This window comes from Nerophis lumbriciformis, linkage group LG32 (assembly GCF_033978685.3).
Source record: "Nerophis lumbriciformis linkage group LG32, RoL_Nlum_v2.1, whole genome shotgun sequence".
NCBI classification, from domain to species: Eukaryota; Metazoa; Chordata; class Actinopteri; order Syngnathiformes; family Syngnathidae; genus Nerophis; species Nerophis lumbriciformis.
This window is the reverse complement of record NC_084579.2, coordinates 9,186,091-9,200,063: the sequence shown is the minus strand read 5'-3', so window position 1 is coordinate 9,200,063 and position 13,973 is coordinate 9,186,091. Positions and strand designations below refer to the sequence as shown.

At 40.5% G+C, this 13,973-nt stretch overlaps 1 protein-coding gene across 1 annotated transcript in view; it reads right to left on the bottom strand.

Moving 5' to 3' along the window:
• myo1hb (myosin IHb) overlaps positions 1-13,973 on the bottom strand; it is a 61,499-nt gene that overhangs the window by 33,295 nt on the left and 14,231 nt on the right. Inside the window, exons 2-4 of the mRNA XM_061927232.1 lie at positions 8,839-9,000; positions 4,993-5,108; positions 407-605 (exon numbers count right to left, since the gene is read on the bottom strand). Of these exons, the coding sequence (XP_061783216.1) occupies positions 407-605; positions 4,993-5,108; positions 8,839-9,000 (477 nt within the window). The remainder of the gene's footprint in view (positions 1-406; positions 606-4,992; positions 5,109-8,838; positions 9,001-13,973) is intronic.

The following is a 13,973-nucleotide window of genomic DNA, read 5'->3' as shown; positions in this document are numbered from 1 at the left end:
GGGTCTTATGGCCGCTTATGTGGACATTTATACTGCCATCTGGTGGTGTCAGAAGAGTATAACATACAATGAAATTTGGGGAAAAAAAGTGTAAAAATAAGAATTAGCATGTCACTAAACATGAAGTACACATTTGTGTACTTATGGACTAAGTACATCATATCAAAAGACGATTCTTAGTTTTTATTCTAATTAGGGTCCAATAAGCCCAAATAGCACAGAGAAATAAAAAAAAGCATGTAAACAAACAGCTTGGGCCTTAGGAGGTTAACACAGCTGTCATGGCAATGTGAAACGTATGGAGACAGCCCAAAAAAATGGAGGGATGCTTTGAGGCGTGCTTAATCAAGACAGTCCTTAACTATCAATGAATCAACTTGAGTATCCGCCCTTAGAACATACGCACCTCAAGCACAGGGTTGGAGACCAGCATCCTGTCTCTGACGTTATTCAGGACTTTGGTACTCGGACAGCTGACCGCATAAAAGTGCAGAATCTTCTTCGAGGCCTCCGTCTTGCCTGCGCCGCTCTCCCCCGAAATCAGGATGAAGTGGTTGTTGAACTCGGACAGCATGGTGCGGAACACGTTGTCTGCCAGCGCGTAGCTAAGAAGGGCATAGGTGGCTCCACGTCAGTCCACTCACAGTGAGACCTAGGTTAGGGCTGGACAATTCATCCCAATCTCTGAGTGAGCGTACGAGTGAAAAAAAGACCACGTCTACTAAATTCTACTTCTTATTTGACACAGTGCTAGGATGCCTAATCAATAATGACTAAACCCAAGAGAAAAAAGTATGGCCAAATGATTTCAGCATTAATGAAACCACGGACAGAATATCACAGAAATGAACATAAATGTGAGTGATATGCTGTCATTGTGAGGAGAAGGAACATTTGCTTGGGAAAATAATGGGCCCAGTACCGCTCATTCGTCCCGAAACACTCAACCATCCCATCCCAAACTAAACAAAGTCGAGGCAGGCACTTTGTCAGAAAAATTGTATGTAAATTAACAAAACTCTTTCCGTTCTCTCAGTTCCCAGTGAACAGAAGAAAGCTGTCTTTGTTGCACCAAGCCAAAGGCTTGGAAAATTCCGCTGTGCACGATGGGAGGAGACGGAAGGGGTGATCTATTGTGATCCAAGACTTGCGCAAGCTCGATCCAGGACCAGTCCAAGCCCGAGGCATCTTTTTCTTTTGTGTTAATGTGACCGAAAACAATGGCTGTTTACAAACCCCCCATTCCTTTAGAAACAGTTGTTATGTAAACAGGGAAAGTCCAAATAAAAAGAGTTGGCGTACAATCTTTCGCCAGAGCGTGCTGGAGACTGTACAAGAGTACAGCCCAGACGTTTCTCCTCAATTGAGCCAAATTAAATTCTGCCTCTGTTTGATTCTTTGCTTCTTGTCTGTTTTAATAGATGTCATCGATGTTTAAACCTGACACACTTGAAACCCAGACTAAACAATGAAGCTAAAGCTAGCAAGATAGCAACAATCCATACAACCACAAGTTGCACAAGACATGTTGTTGTGAGCGACATCATGGATGTAAGATCAGTGTACAAACAGCACAGCAGTCAACTTGAGAGCCGTTTTGCGTTGTTTTCTTTTTGAACAGCCTCAAGTCGTCTCCAAACTTGTCAAGCTTAGAACAACAGCACACATCCCGCCTTCACAACAACAGTGCTGTGTGCAACATCTGGTCTGACTGCGCTAAAAAAAGTACCTTACACAAACATAATCTACTTAAAACACTTATTTATATATTTACAAAGTGTGCTTTGACTTAAAATACTGGTCAAAATTGTCCAACGATGTGTTGCACCAGTAAATGTGAGAACTAGTGTTGTCCCGATACCATTATTTTGGTACCGGTACCAAAATGTATTTCGATACTTTTCAGTACTTTGATACTTTTCAGTACTTTGATACTTTTCTAAGTAAAGGGGACCACAAAAATGGCATTATTGGCTTTATTGTAACAAAAAATCTTACAGTACATTAAATGTATGTTTATTATTGCAATTTTGTCCTTAAATAAAATAGTGAACATACAAGACAACAGGTCTTTTAGTAGTAAGTAAACAAACAAAGGCTCCTAATTAGTCTGCTGACGTACGCAGTAACATATTGTGTTATTTTTCATTCTATTATTTCGTCAGCATTTTGAGGGACAAGCTGTTAAAATGGATTATTAATCTATTTGTTCATTTACTGTTAATATCTGCTTATTTTCTGTTTCAACATGTTCTATCTACACTTCTGTTAAAATGTATTAATCACTTATTCTTCTGTTGTTTGATACTTTACATTAGTTTTGGATGATACCACAAATTTAGGTATCGATCCGATACCAAGTAGTTACAGGATCATACATTGGTCATATTCAATGTCCTCATGTGTCCAGGGACATATTTCCTGAGTTTATAAACATAATATAAATAAAAAATAAAAATAAAAGATTTTGTGACGATAACAAATATCAATGTAATAATAGTAGTATTGACTAGATACGCTCCTGTACTTGGTATCATTACAGTGGATGTCAGGTGTAGATCCACCCATGGCTATTGTATCCTCCTACGGTGTGCAGTGGATACAAGTTTAGCTATTCCTCGTCCTGCAGGGATGATACTTGTAAGAATTGTACTTTATTTGTCGCCATAGAGGCGAGGGTTAGTGATTTAGAAGTAGCTAAAACACTGCCGACTGCGGATGGACTTTAGCCGCTATCTAGCTATGTCTTAAAGCGCCTCTGCCTGAGTGGATAGGGTTAGGGTTTCAGTGTTATAGCTTCACCTTTATCTTTAGTTTTTATGCCAAAATGCGTCCGTTCTTCCTTTTCTGTCTACATAATGTGTCTGCTTGTAAGTACTCCGTGATTGTGCGCCGCCGAACATACTCCTCTGCTCGTAAACCAGCAATGTCATGACGTGACGACGACGGGGGGGTGGAGGACCGGTTCTTTTCAGAGGCGGTATAGTACCGAATATGATTCATTAGTATCGCGGTACTATACTAGTACCGGTATACCGTACAACCCTAGTGAGACCATTTTATTAAATTGTATATACAGTACGACACAAAAAGCCGGCACTCTTGGTGGTAAAATAAGTGAAAAAGGTAAAAACGGAATACAAAAAAATTCAAATTGAAACATTTGATCTTATTGTTGTTTCAAGTTGCTATTGTTACTTTAATTTATTGTTGTTAATATATTACTTGTTGCAGTTTATTCCTTATTCATTTATATCTCAATTGTTCTTTTAAATAGTATTTAAAGTTCAGTTTTGGTGCTCAATAAATACTCCTATTGGACACAATGTTGTGACGCTTGGGTCGCATGATAGCGAAGAATGTGATTCAAGATGCAGAAGGTTGAGTTGAGTTGAGTTTGAGTTTGAGTTTATTTGGAACATGCAAGCATACAACATGATGCATCACAATTTCCAGTTTCTCTTTTCAACATGTTCGAAAAGGAGTAGGAAGAAGCCGAGCTTATTTAATCCTACCCCTTTTCCTTTACATAACAGTTGCTAAAACTTTTGTTCACTTCCTGTTCTTAATTTATTCACAATATACTCCATAAGTAATCTCAATAAAAATAAATAAATAAATAATAATTGGTGAAGTAAGTTATATTTCATATGGTGAGATGAGTAAGATTATTTTGAGAATGAATGAATGGATGGATGAAATAAATTCTGAATGTTTATCATGGTTTTTCTTCTTTGTACTTTGTAAACACTTTAAGTTTGAAGAGTTTCTTGAAGTGGATCATATTAGCACATTGTTTGATTGCTTTGCTTAATCCATTCCATAATTTAATTCCACATACAGATATACTGAAGGTCTTAAGTGTTGTACGTGCATAAAAATGTTTTAAATTACATTACAGGTCAATATTAGATAAATATTTAACAAACAAAAAGGATCCAAACAAACACTAATGCATCAAGGAATGCGCAAAATAAAGCTGCCGCAGGACACTCAAAAAGGAAGTGGAACTACAAAATAAGTGTGCAGGACAGGAACTCAACATTAAACATAGAAAAAAACTAGCAAACTAAAAAAATATATATATATATAAAATAGCCGTGACACAATGTGTTGTCATTGTTCATTTTTTAAATGTTTATATTTTATTTTTTATAAATGGTTGCGATGATAATGTAAATGGGGGATTTTTAATCACTGTTATGTTGGACTTCTTATTAATATTGATAATGTTGTTGATATTATTCTTATTTTTTTGACTACTTTGGATTGTTTTGAGTCATGTTTGTGTGTCCTCTCAATTACTCTGTGGATTGCTATTCTGAAGGTTGTTGGGTTGGGTTTGGTTTGGAATTGGAATTGTATTATTATTGTCCATCCATCCATCCATCCATTTTCTACCCCTTATCCCTTTTGGGGTCGCTGGAGCCTACCTCAGCTGCAATTGGACGGAAGGCGGGGTACACCCTGGGCAAGTCGCCACCTCATCACAGGGCCAACACAGATAGACAGACAACATTCATTCTCACATTCACACACTAGGGCCAATTTAGTGTTGCCAATCAACCTATCCCCAGGTGCATGTTTTTGGCGGTGGGAGGAAGCCGGAGTACCCGGAGGGAACCCACGCAGTCACGGGGAGAACATGCAAACTCCACACAGAAAGATCCCGAGCGCAGGATCGAACCCAGGGCCTTCGTATTGTGAGGCAGACGCGCTAACCCCTCTCCCACCCTGCTGCCCGTATTATTATTGTATTATTGTGTATTATTATTTTGTTAATAAAAATAAAAAATACAATTCAAAATAATGAATAATTGTGTTATTTCTCATGATTTCATTATCAATCAAAATAATCCTGATGATTATTTCTGTATACAGTCCAGCCCTAGTATATGTTATTGATGGGTTTTTTACTACACAATATTAGAAAGAGCACGCTACACATGGATACAAAGTACTAATGGAAAGAGAAGAGAGAGCCCGTCTTACATGTGAGGTGGAAGTTCAAAGAAGTTGACGCCCATGTAGGTGTCCATCTGACTCTTGCTGTAGATGTCCAGCTCCTTGTATGGGTTGACTGACACCAAAAGAGTGCCTATGTAGGTCTGCAGCAGGGGGGACAGAAGGTCACGGACGTTCACCTCACGGTTATAAAACATCAAGAATGTAATGTGCTATGTGAATCGCTTCCAACAATGAGCAATGTTGTCCTTATCAAGAGCAATAAGTTGGGTTAATCACTTTGCACCACCTGGATGACCTTTGTGAGGCGTGCTGCTTCAGCAACATGAGATGTGGGATTCAGCAGCATCAGGACCACATCGGGTGAAGGGTCAAAGGCACAGCGTTTAATTGGAAGTAGAAATTACAACTGCCTCTAAAGTCCATCGCCAGGAATTGTTAGTTTGCATTTCGAAAAAAGTTTATGAAACTTTCAGGAAATGTCCGAAATGGGAAGTGATTAGTTAGTTATTAGTTAGTTAGTTAGTAATTTAGTTGCCAGCTAGCGATCAGCGTGCTAGTTGTTAGCTAATGATTAGCACTCTAGTTGTCAGCTAGCGATTAGTGCTCTGGTTTTCAACTAGCGATTACCAGCGGTAGTTGCAGCTAGCGATTAGCGCTCCAGTTGCCAGCCAGAGATTTATGTGCTATTTTTCAGCTCACCATTAGCGCTCCGGGTGCCAGCCAGAGATTAATATGTGCTATTTTTCAGCTCGCGATTAGCGCTCTCGTTGCCAACTAGCATTTGACGGGCCAGTTGCTAGCTAGTTATTAACGTCCTAGGTGTCAGCAAGCGATTAGCGCTTTAGTTGCCAGCTATCGATCAGCGTGCTAGTCGCTAGCTAGTTGTCATGATCTGTGGTCTGGATCATGTTTTTTGTTATTTTCTGTGAGTTTAAGACTCTATCGTTCCTGTTTTTGTGCATCCTTGTTTGTTTTACTTTCCATGACGACTGATTAGTTTCACCTGCCTCATGTGTTCGGGACACGCACCTGCTCTAATCAGAGACTATTATTTAAGCCTGTCTTTGCCAGTTAGTCGTCCTGGCGTCATTGATTGTTTCATGCTAAGTTCATGCTGCTTGTTTCTTGCCACAGTAAGTTTTGTTTGTTTCATGTCCATAGTTCAGGCTAAGTGTTAGCGTATGTTTCCTGCTTTAAAGTTTTATGTCTTTTAGCCTCTCGTGCAATCGGCACGCTTTCCTTTTGTTTTAGTTCCTGACTTTTGTCCTGTGTATGATTTATTTATTAATAAATATGTTCCTACCTTCAAGTCCTGTCCGGAATAGTCAGTTTGCTTCTGTCGGAGGCAGATATTTACATATATCCTAATTTAAGTGTTACTTCTTTTGTTTCATAGTCATATTTGAAAACAAATTGTTGCGTTTTATGTTTGGCCACTAGTGAGTCTGTCCAGAAGAGTGTAAGAGGTGTCCAATTCTCAGCGTGTCGCACCGGACGAGCCCCCAAATTGTTGCGTTTTATGACCAGTTGTTCCTCCCAGGGAATTCAAGTCACAAGTCGCTCCAAGCTCTTTACGACACTTAAAGCTGAGTTGAAAAACCACCAGAGACAGAATAGGTATTTTGTAATATATTTGCAAAGCTTTGCATATATACATATGACAGAGACAGCATAGAACATTCGGATCGCCCCGCTAAGATGGTCTGTCTTCCCGACCCCAAAACCCTCTCCCCTCTCTCATCTCTCTAGTCAAAACACATGTACATTATCTCTCTAGTCAAAACACATTCCAAAGAATTCAAGGTTAACACACACAGTTTACTTGCAGAGAAACAGAAAGAGAATAAATGGAAAAACATGAGCTGTTTTCAAATATGACTATGAAACAAAAGAAGTAACACTTAAATTCGGATATATGTAAATATCTGCCTCCGACACTTCCTGGGAGAACAATCCTCGCAGTAAGTTGCGAAAACCCCCCCGTTATGACACTAGTTATTAACGCGTTAGTTGTCAGCTAGCTATTATCGGCACAACACAGTTATTGTTCAAATATTGTTAGTATTACACAATAATAAGGTACCTTTCGGACTAGTTTAATATTATTTGATGTAATTTGCCACGCGGGCCTAATGCGCACAACTCACCCGGCTTGATCTGGCCCTCGTGTGGTTTATACCAGTGTTTTTCAACCACTGTGCCGCGGCGTGAGATACAGTCTGGTGTGCCGTGGGAGATGATCTAATTTCACCTATTTGGGTTAAATATATTTTTGCAAACCAGTAATTATAGTCTGCAAATGATGTGTTGTTGTTGAGTGTCGGTGTTGTCTAGAGCTCGGCAGAGTAACCGTGTAATACTCTTCCATATGAGTAGGCGGCAGCCGCTAGCTAATTGCTTTGTAGAGGTCGGAAACAGCGGGAGGCAGGGTACAGGTAAAAAGGTGCCTAATGCTTAAAACAAAATTTTAAAAAAGGTGAGTGCCCCTGTGAAAAGGCATTGAAGCTTAGGGAAGGCTATGCAGAACGAAACTAAAACCCAAACTGGCGAGAAAGTAAACAAAAACAGAATGCTGGACGACAGCAAAGACTGACTGTGGAGCAAAGACTGACTGTGGAGCAAAGACGGCGTCCACAAAGTACATCCGAACATGACATGACAATTAGGGATGATGTTCGAAACCGGGTCTCCCGATTGTTCGATAAGAAAAGAACCGATTCTATGGATTCAAATCCCTTTTTGAGAACCGGTTCCCATTATCGAAGCCACTGTACCGTATTTTCGCGACCATAGGGCGCACCGTATTAAAGGGCGCCGTGTCAGTTACGGGTGCTATTTCTGTATTTAACACATAAATAAGTCATTGATTGATTGATTGATTGAAACTTTTATTAGTAGATTGCACAGTTCAGTACATATTCCGTACAATTGACCACTAAATGGTAACACCCGAATAAGTTTTTCAACTTGTTTAAGTCGGGGTCCACGTAAATCAATTCATGGTATTTTTGGGCGCAGGTATGGTTAAACATACGCTATCTTAAAACATACGCTATCTTAAAACATACGCTAGCATGCATGGACGCTGTTTTAAAAAGGCAGCAGGAGCAAAGCTGAGTTCGGTTGTACTTTATTGAATAGTCTTTGGTATGACTCTAGATTCGATAAGAGATTCGATAAGGAATCGGTTAGATAAGAGGATTCGATAATAGGCTCAAACTCGATAATTTCTTAACGAACATCGTCCCTAATGACAATTGACAATGTCCACACAAAGAAGGATTAAAAACAACTGAAATAGTCTTGATTGCTAAAACAAAGCAGATGCGGGAAATATCGCTCAAAGGAAGACATGAAACTGCTACAGGAAAATACCAACAAAAGAGAAAACGCCACCAAAATAGGAGCGCAAGACAAGAACTAAAACACTACACACAGGAAAACAGCAAAAAAACTCCAAATAAGTCACGGCGTGATGTGGCAGGTGGTGACAGTACACCTACTTTGAGACAAGAGCTATAGTGATGCATGCTTGGTTATGGTTTAAAGTCATATCCAACAATTGTGACAACGACTTTTTACTGTCAACTGAGTTTCGTTTTTTAATGATTTCTGCTGGTGGTGTGCCTTCAGATTTTTTCAACGCAAAAAAATGTGCATTGGCTCAAAAAACTTTGAAAAACACTGCTTTATACAGTAAAATGTACATATGAGCGTATTATTATTTACAGTGGTTATACCAGGATCCGTGAGTTAACTTGTTTTTACACTACCATAACACTTAAGAATGTTAAAACCTTTCTTAAAAAGAGTGAGATTTCCACAGTATGTAAGTATTTTTGGCATTAGAAACTCAAGAAAGGGACTCACATAAACCAGATTCTCATGGAAGCGTTTCCTCAGGTTGTCCAGGAAGGCGGTCTCGCTGGTGTAGTTGTCCAAGAGAACAAAATCCTGGATTCCGACGCGGTCCCGAGCCGTGAGAGAGGCCTCCATGTTCCTCAGGATCCTGTTGCAACGCTCCTCCAGGCTCTGAGCGGGCATAAGTAGCATGAGAAGCTGCTATCAGACCACACATCCTCATATGATATTTGTGTCTCTTATCTGTCTCTATGTTCATGGACTTCCAGTCAGGAGCGACTGCTGAGACCTTGGTCATATCCTTTCTGCTCGTGATGAATCGAAATTCAGTCAGCACTATCTGAAATATGTCGTGAATCCCACTCTTGACAAAGCTACTACGGACACAAATTTGTCCTCCAGAAGCATCAATGAACTTTAATTACAACGTTACAAAAGGGTCGGTTACCGCGGACAGTGTTATGTTGCAGTAGTTTGGCTCTCATCCCTGTGTGCCTGACACTCACTATTAGAAAAAACAAAACCAGTGAAGTTGGCACGTTGTGTAAATGGTAAATAAAAACAGAATACAATGTTTTGCAAATCCTTTTCAACTTATATTCAATTGAATACACTCCAAAGATTGTGGACTTGACAGACCACAGAACACTTTTCCACTTTGCATCAGTCTGATGCAAAGTGAACGCTGCTGGCTTTACAGCGTTCGACACCCAGACACGCTGCGAAGCCAGCAGCGTTTCTGGGTGTTGTTGACAAATGGCTTTTGCTTTGCATAGTAGAGTTTTAACTTGCACTTACAGATGTAGCGACAAACCGTAGTTACTGACAGTGGTTTTCTGAAGTGTTCCTGAGCCCATGTGGTGATATCCTTTACATACTGATGTCGTTTTTGATGCAGCACTGCCTGAGGGATCGAAGATCATGGGCATTGCCGCTTACATGCAGTGATTTCTCCAGATTCTCTGAACCTATTGATGATATTACGGACCGGAGATGGTGAAATCCCTAATTTCCTTGCAATAGCTCGTTGAGAAATGTTGTTCTTAAATTGTTGGACAATTCATGGAAGGTGCTTTTACACCCAATCATGGCACCCACCTGTTCCCAATTAGCATGTTCACCTGTGGGATGTTCCAAATAAGTGTTTGATGAACATTCTTCTACTTTCTCAGTCTTTTTTGCCACTTGTGCCAGCTTGTTTAAAACATTGTGGAGGGGGGCGTGGCCTGCGGGCCTGCAGCGGAACGGGGTGTGTCAGGACCGGCCTCGAAGTCAGCGACAGGTGCGTGGATGGCCCACCTGGGCCTTGTTATCTAATCACCTGTCGCACTGTATAAGCAGCAACCGGGAGGAGAGAGACGTGGTTGGAGCTAGAGCAAGAGAGACCAAAGACAATTGCTGAAAAGCAACCCACAGACTTAATGCAAAATAAAACTGTGTTCTGAACCTGAACAGGGCTGTCATGTCGATGCTTGGTGGTCCGAAGAACCCACTGGGGGGCAACCTCCACAAACATGTTGCAGGCATCAAATTCCAAATGAGCTAATATTTACAAAAAATAAAGTTTTCCAGTTCGAAAATTAAGTATCTTGTCTTTGCAGTCAATTCAAATGAATATAAGTTGAAAATGATTTGCAAATCATTGTATTCTGTTTTTATTTACCATTTACACAACGTGTCAACTTTTTGGGTTTTGTAAAAAAAAAAAATCCCACTGCTGCTGCTTTATTCTCTTCTCACCCCCATTGGACATCCAAAATTGTAGCATTACTTCTTCTCAGGGAGGACATGAGAAATGGGACAGGAAACGCAGAAAGATTACACGTTCTACTTCCTTCAGTAGGAAACCATCAATAATACACAGTCAATGTACAAGGAGGAAGCAGTCTAAAGACAAAAAACATGACTTAAATATCCCCTCAAAGGACAAAAAAACACAATCAAGCTTCATGACCAGCAAAACCCCAGTCCTGTAAGTGGCGGTAATTACTTTTTTGATTTTTTTTGTCCTGTCCAGCTATTGTTGATGTCGATGCCCATATCGGCTGTACAGATTTACTTTACACAATAGAAGTGTTGGATACTTCTCTTGTTACCTTATTTGTATTTGACTTTATTAAATGGATTTATATTATTATTTGGCGAGGCCGAGTAGGAGGGGATAGAAAGAGAAAAAAAGGAAGACAGAGGGGGAAATTGCAATGGACAAGAGGGGGATAAGACAGAGAGACAAGAACAACAAACACAACAACAACAATAGGCTAATTGGCAACTCTAAAATTGGCCCTAATTTGTTTGACGGTGAACTCCTGGCAACCACAGCTGCAATTATTTTACCATAAATTCTACACGTTTTTTGTAAACAGATTAACAATTGTACTACACTATTTTAAGGCTCAGTGGCATTGTGGTTAGAGTGTCCGCCCTGAGACTGGGAGGTCGTGAGTTCAAACCCTGGCCGAGTCATACCAAAGACTATAAAAAAAATGGTACTCATTGCCTCCCTGCTTGGCACTCAGCATCAAGGGTTGGAATTGGGGGTTAAATCACCAAATGATTCCCGAGCGCGGCCCACGCTGCTGCTCACTGCTCCCCTCACCTCCAAGGGGGTAAACAAGGAGATGGGTCGAATGCAGAGGATACATTTCACCACACCTCATGTGTGTGTATGACAAATATTGGAACTGATATTTGTGATGGGGCGGTATAGCTCGGTTGGTAGAGTGGCCGTGCCAGCAACTTGAGGGTTCCAGGTTCGATCCCAGCTTCTGCCATCCTAGTCACTGCCGTTGTGTCCTTGGGCAAGACACTTTACCCACCTGCTCCCAATGCCACCCACATTGGTTTAAATGTAACTTAGATATTGGGTTTCACTATGTAAAGCGCTTTGAGTCACTAGAGAAAAGCGCTATATAAATATAATTCACTTTACTTCACTTCAACTTTTTAACTTTAACTTTTCCGGACTATAAGGCGCACTTAAAATACTTTGTTTCCCCTCAAAACTCGGCAGTGCGCCTTATAAACCAAATGTACGGAATAATTCTGGTTTTGCTTACCGACCTCGAAGCTATTTTATTTGGTACATGGTGTAATGATAAGTGTTTCCAGTAGATGGCAGTCAAACATAAGAGATACGTGTAGACTGCAATACAATGGCAGTCACACACAAGAGATATGTGGAGACTGCAATATGACTCAAGTAAACAACACCAAAATATTATATGTTCCATTGAAAATATAGAACATTGCACACGGCGCTCAAAAATCTATCAAAATGTTTTAGTACAACTTTTGGTAAGTTATGAAGCCGCACCGCTTGATGGATTGTACTGTGCTTCAGCATACCAGTATTATTATGGTGTGTGTATAAGGTAAGACCAATTATCTGGCGTTTTGTTTCGCAATATTATGCAAAAGCAACTTTTCTTATCTTCTGGTACCTGCTGATCTGTATTTGGGATCTGAATAAGTCCTGAAAAATTGCACGCGTCCGCCTTTGTAGTCCGTGCCGACACCGTAGTCGATAAGCTTTTTCTTTTTCTCTATCTTCTTGTTATGGGACATTCATCCTCCGCTGTTGCCATTTCTAATATAAAGTAGCATAAAGTTCTAACTTAGATCTGTCAGTAGGTCCCTATGGAAGTGCTAAAAACTACTGGTGTGGTGAGGTTACATTATTCGTCCACGGAACTTTAGTTATTAGAGATGTCCGGTCGGACGGTTTTTCACGGGACACATTTCCGGCGGTTGAGGAGATGCTGCTCCTTTGTTGATTGAAGTAAAGTCTGAATGTCATTGAAACAGTTAGCTCTATCTTTTGACACTTCTTCCACTCCCGTCCAGTGTTGGGTTAGTTACTGAAAACCAGTAACTAGTTACAGTTACTATATTTCAAAAGTAACTCAGTTACTAACTCAGTTATTTACACCAAAAAGTAATGCGTTACTGTGAAAAGTAACTATTTAGTTACTTATTTTTTTCCCTTTTTTTTTTAAGGCTCCCATTAATGCCCTTTTAGCCTTCATTTCAGTACTGTTATTGCACTGGAGAATAATACAATCTGTTGATCAACTTGACATGCATTTGCATCACTGAACTCTGCTAAGCAATGTGCTCTACATACAACACACAAAGACAAAGATATGTTTCAAAGGGCCAATTTATTTCAGGCCAGAACAAATTGACAAAACTATTTTAAATAGCTGCAACATAATGGCACTTTAACTTTAACTTTAAGTGGATAGGATCTTTGATCCAAGACACAACTTACATTTAACTAAAATGTTATTTTCTTTGTGCTCGACAAAAGAAAAGTATTGAGAATGTCTCCATGTTAAAAAAACTCGACTTCTGGCTTTGCCATGATGTCTTGTTAGTTGTTATGAGAGTCGCGTATGTGTGTGTGTGTGTGTGTGTGTGTGTGTGTGGCCCTTTAAGATATGACAGCGTGTGAGGTGAGTGACGTCAGTGAGTGAGTGGGCGAGAGAGGTGAGCGAGCGGCAACAGTGAGTGCGTGCAGGTGCTCTAGCTTGGTGGATGACTGCGTCCAATAAAGTCACAAAGTTGCAACAAACCGCCCGTCTTGTCATTCACCCTCAGCTGTAAAGACCCACTGCCGGGTAAAGTGAAGGTTGTTAGCCCCGAAGACGTACATAGGCCCTGGAGGAACGTCTCCCTTGCGCTCCTCAACTGCGGTATGGTAGTCTCCCCCGCCCCCACCCACACAAAGCACGCCTTTTCTTTTCCACGCAGCGCTGCAATAAATCACACTCCGATCTTCTGTTTCTATCCGATACTACATGAAAAATAACGTAAAATAACGCAGTAACGCATCATGTAGTAACGGTAACTGAGTTACTGAATATAAAAAATAACGCGTTAGATTACTAGTTACCACCAAAACTAACGCCGTTACAGTAACGCGTTACTTTGTAACGCGTTAGTCCCAACACTGTTCCCGTCCTTGCACGCTACACCGCTACAACAAAGATGACAGGGAGAAGACGCCGTCGAAGGTGAGCCACGTAAATAAGACCGCCCACAAAACGGCGCATCCTGAAGCGACTGTCAGAAAGCGACTTGAAGATGATCTGTAAAACATCATCTATGCAACATTTTGACCAAAGAACCACCATTACATG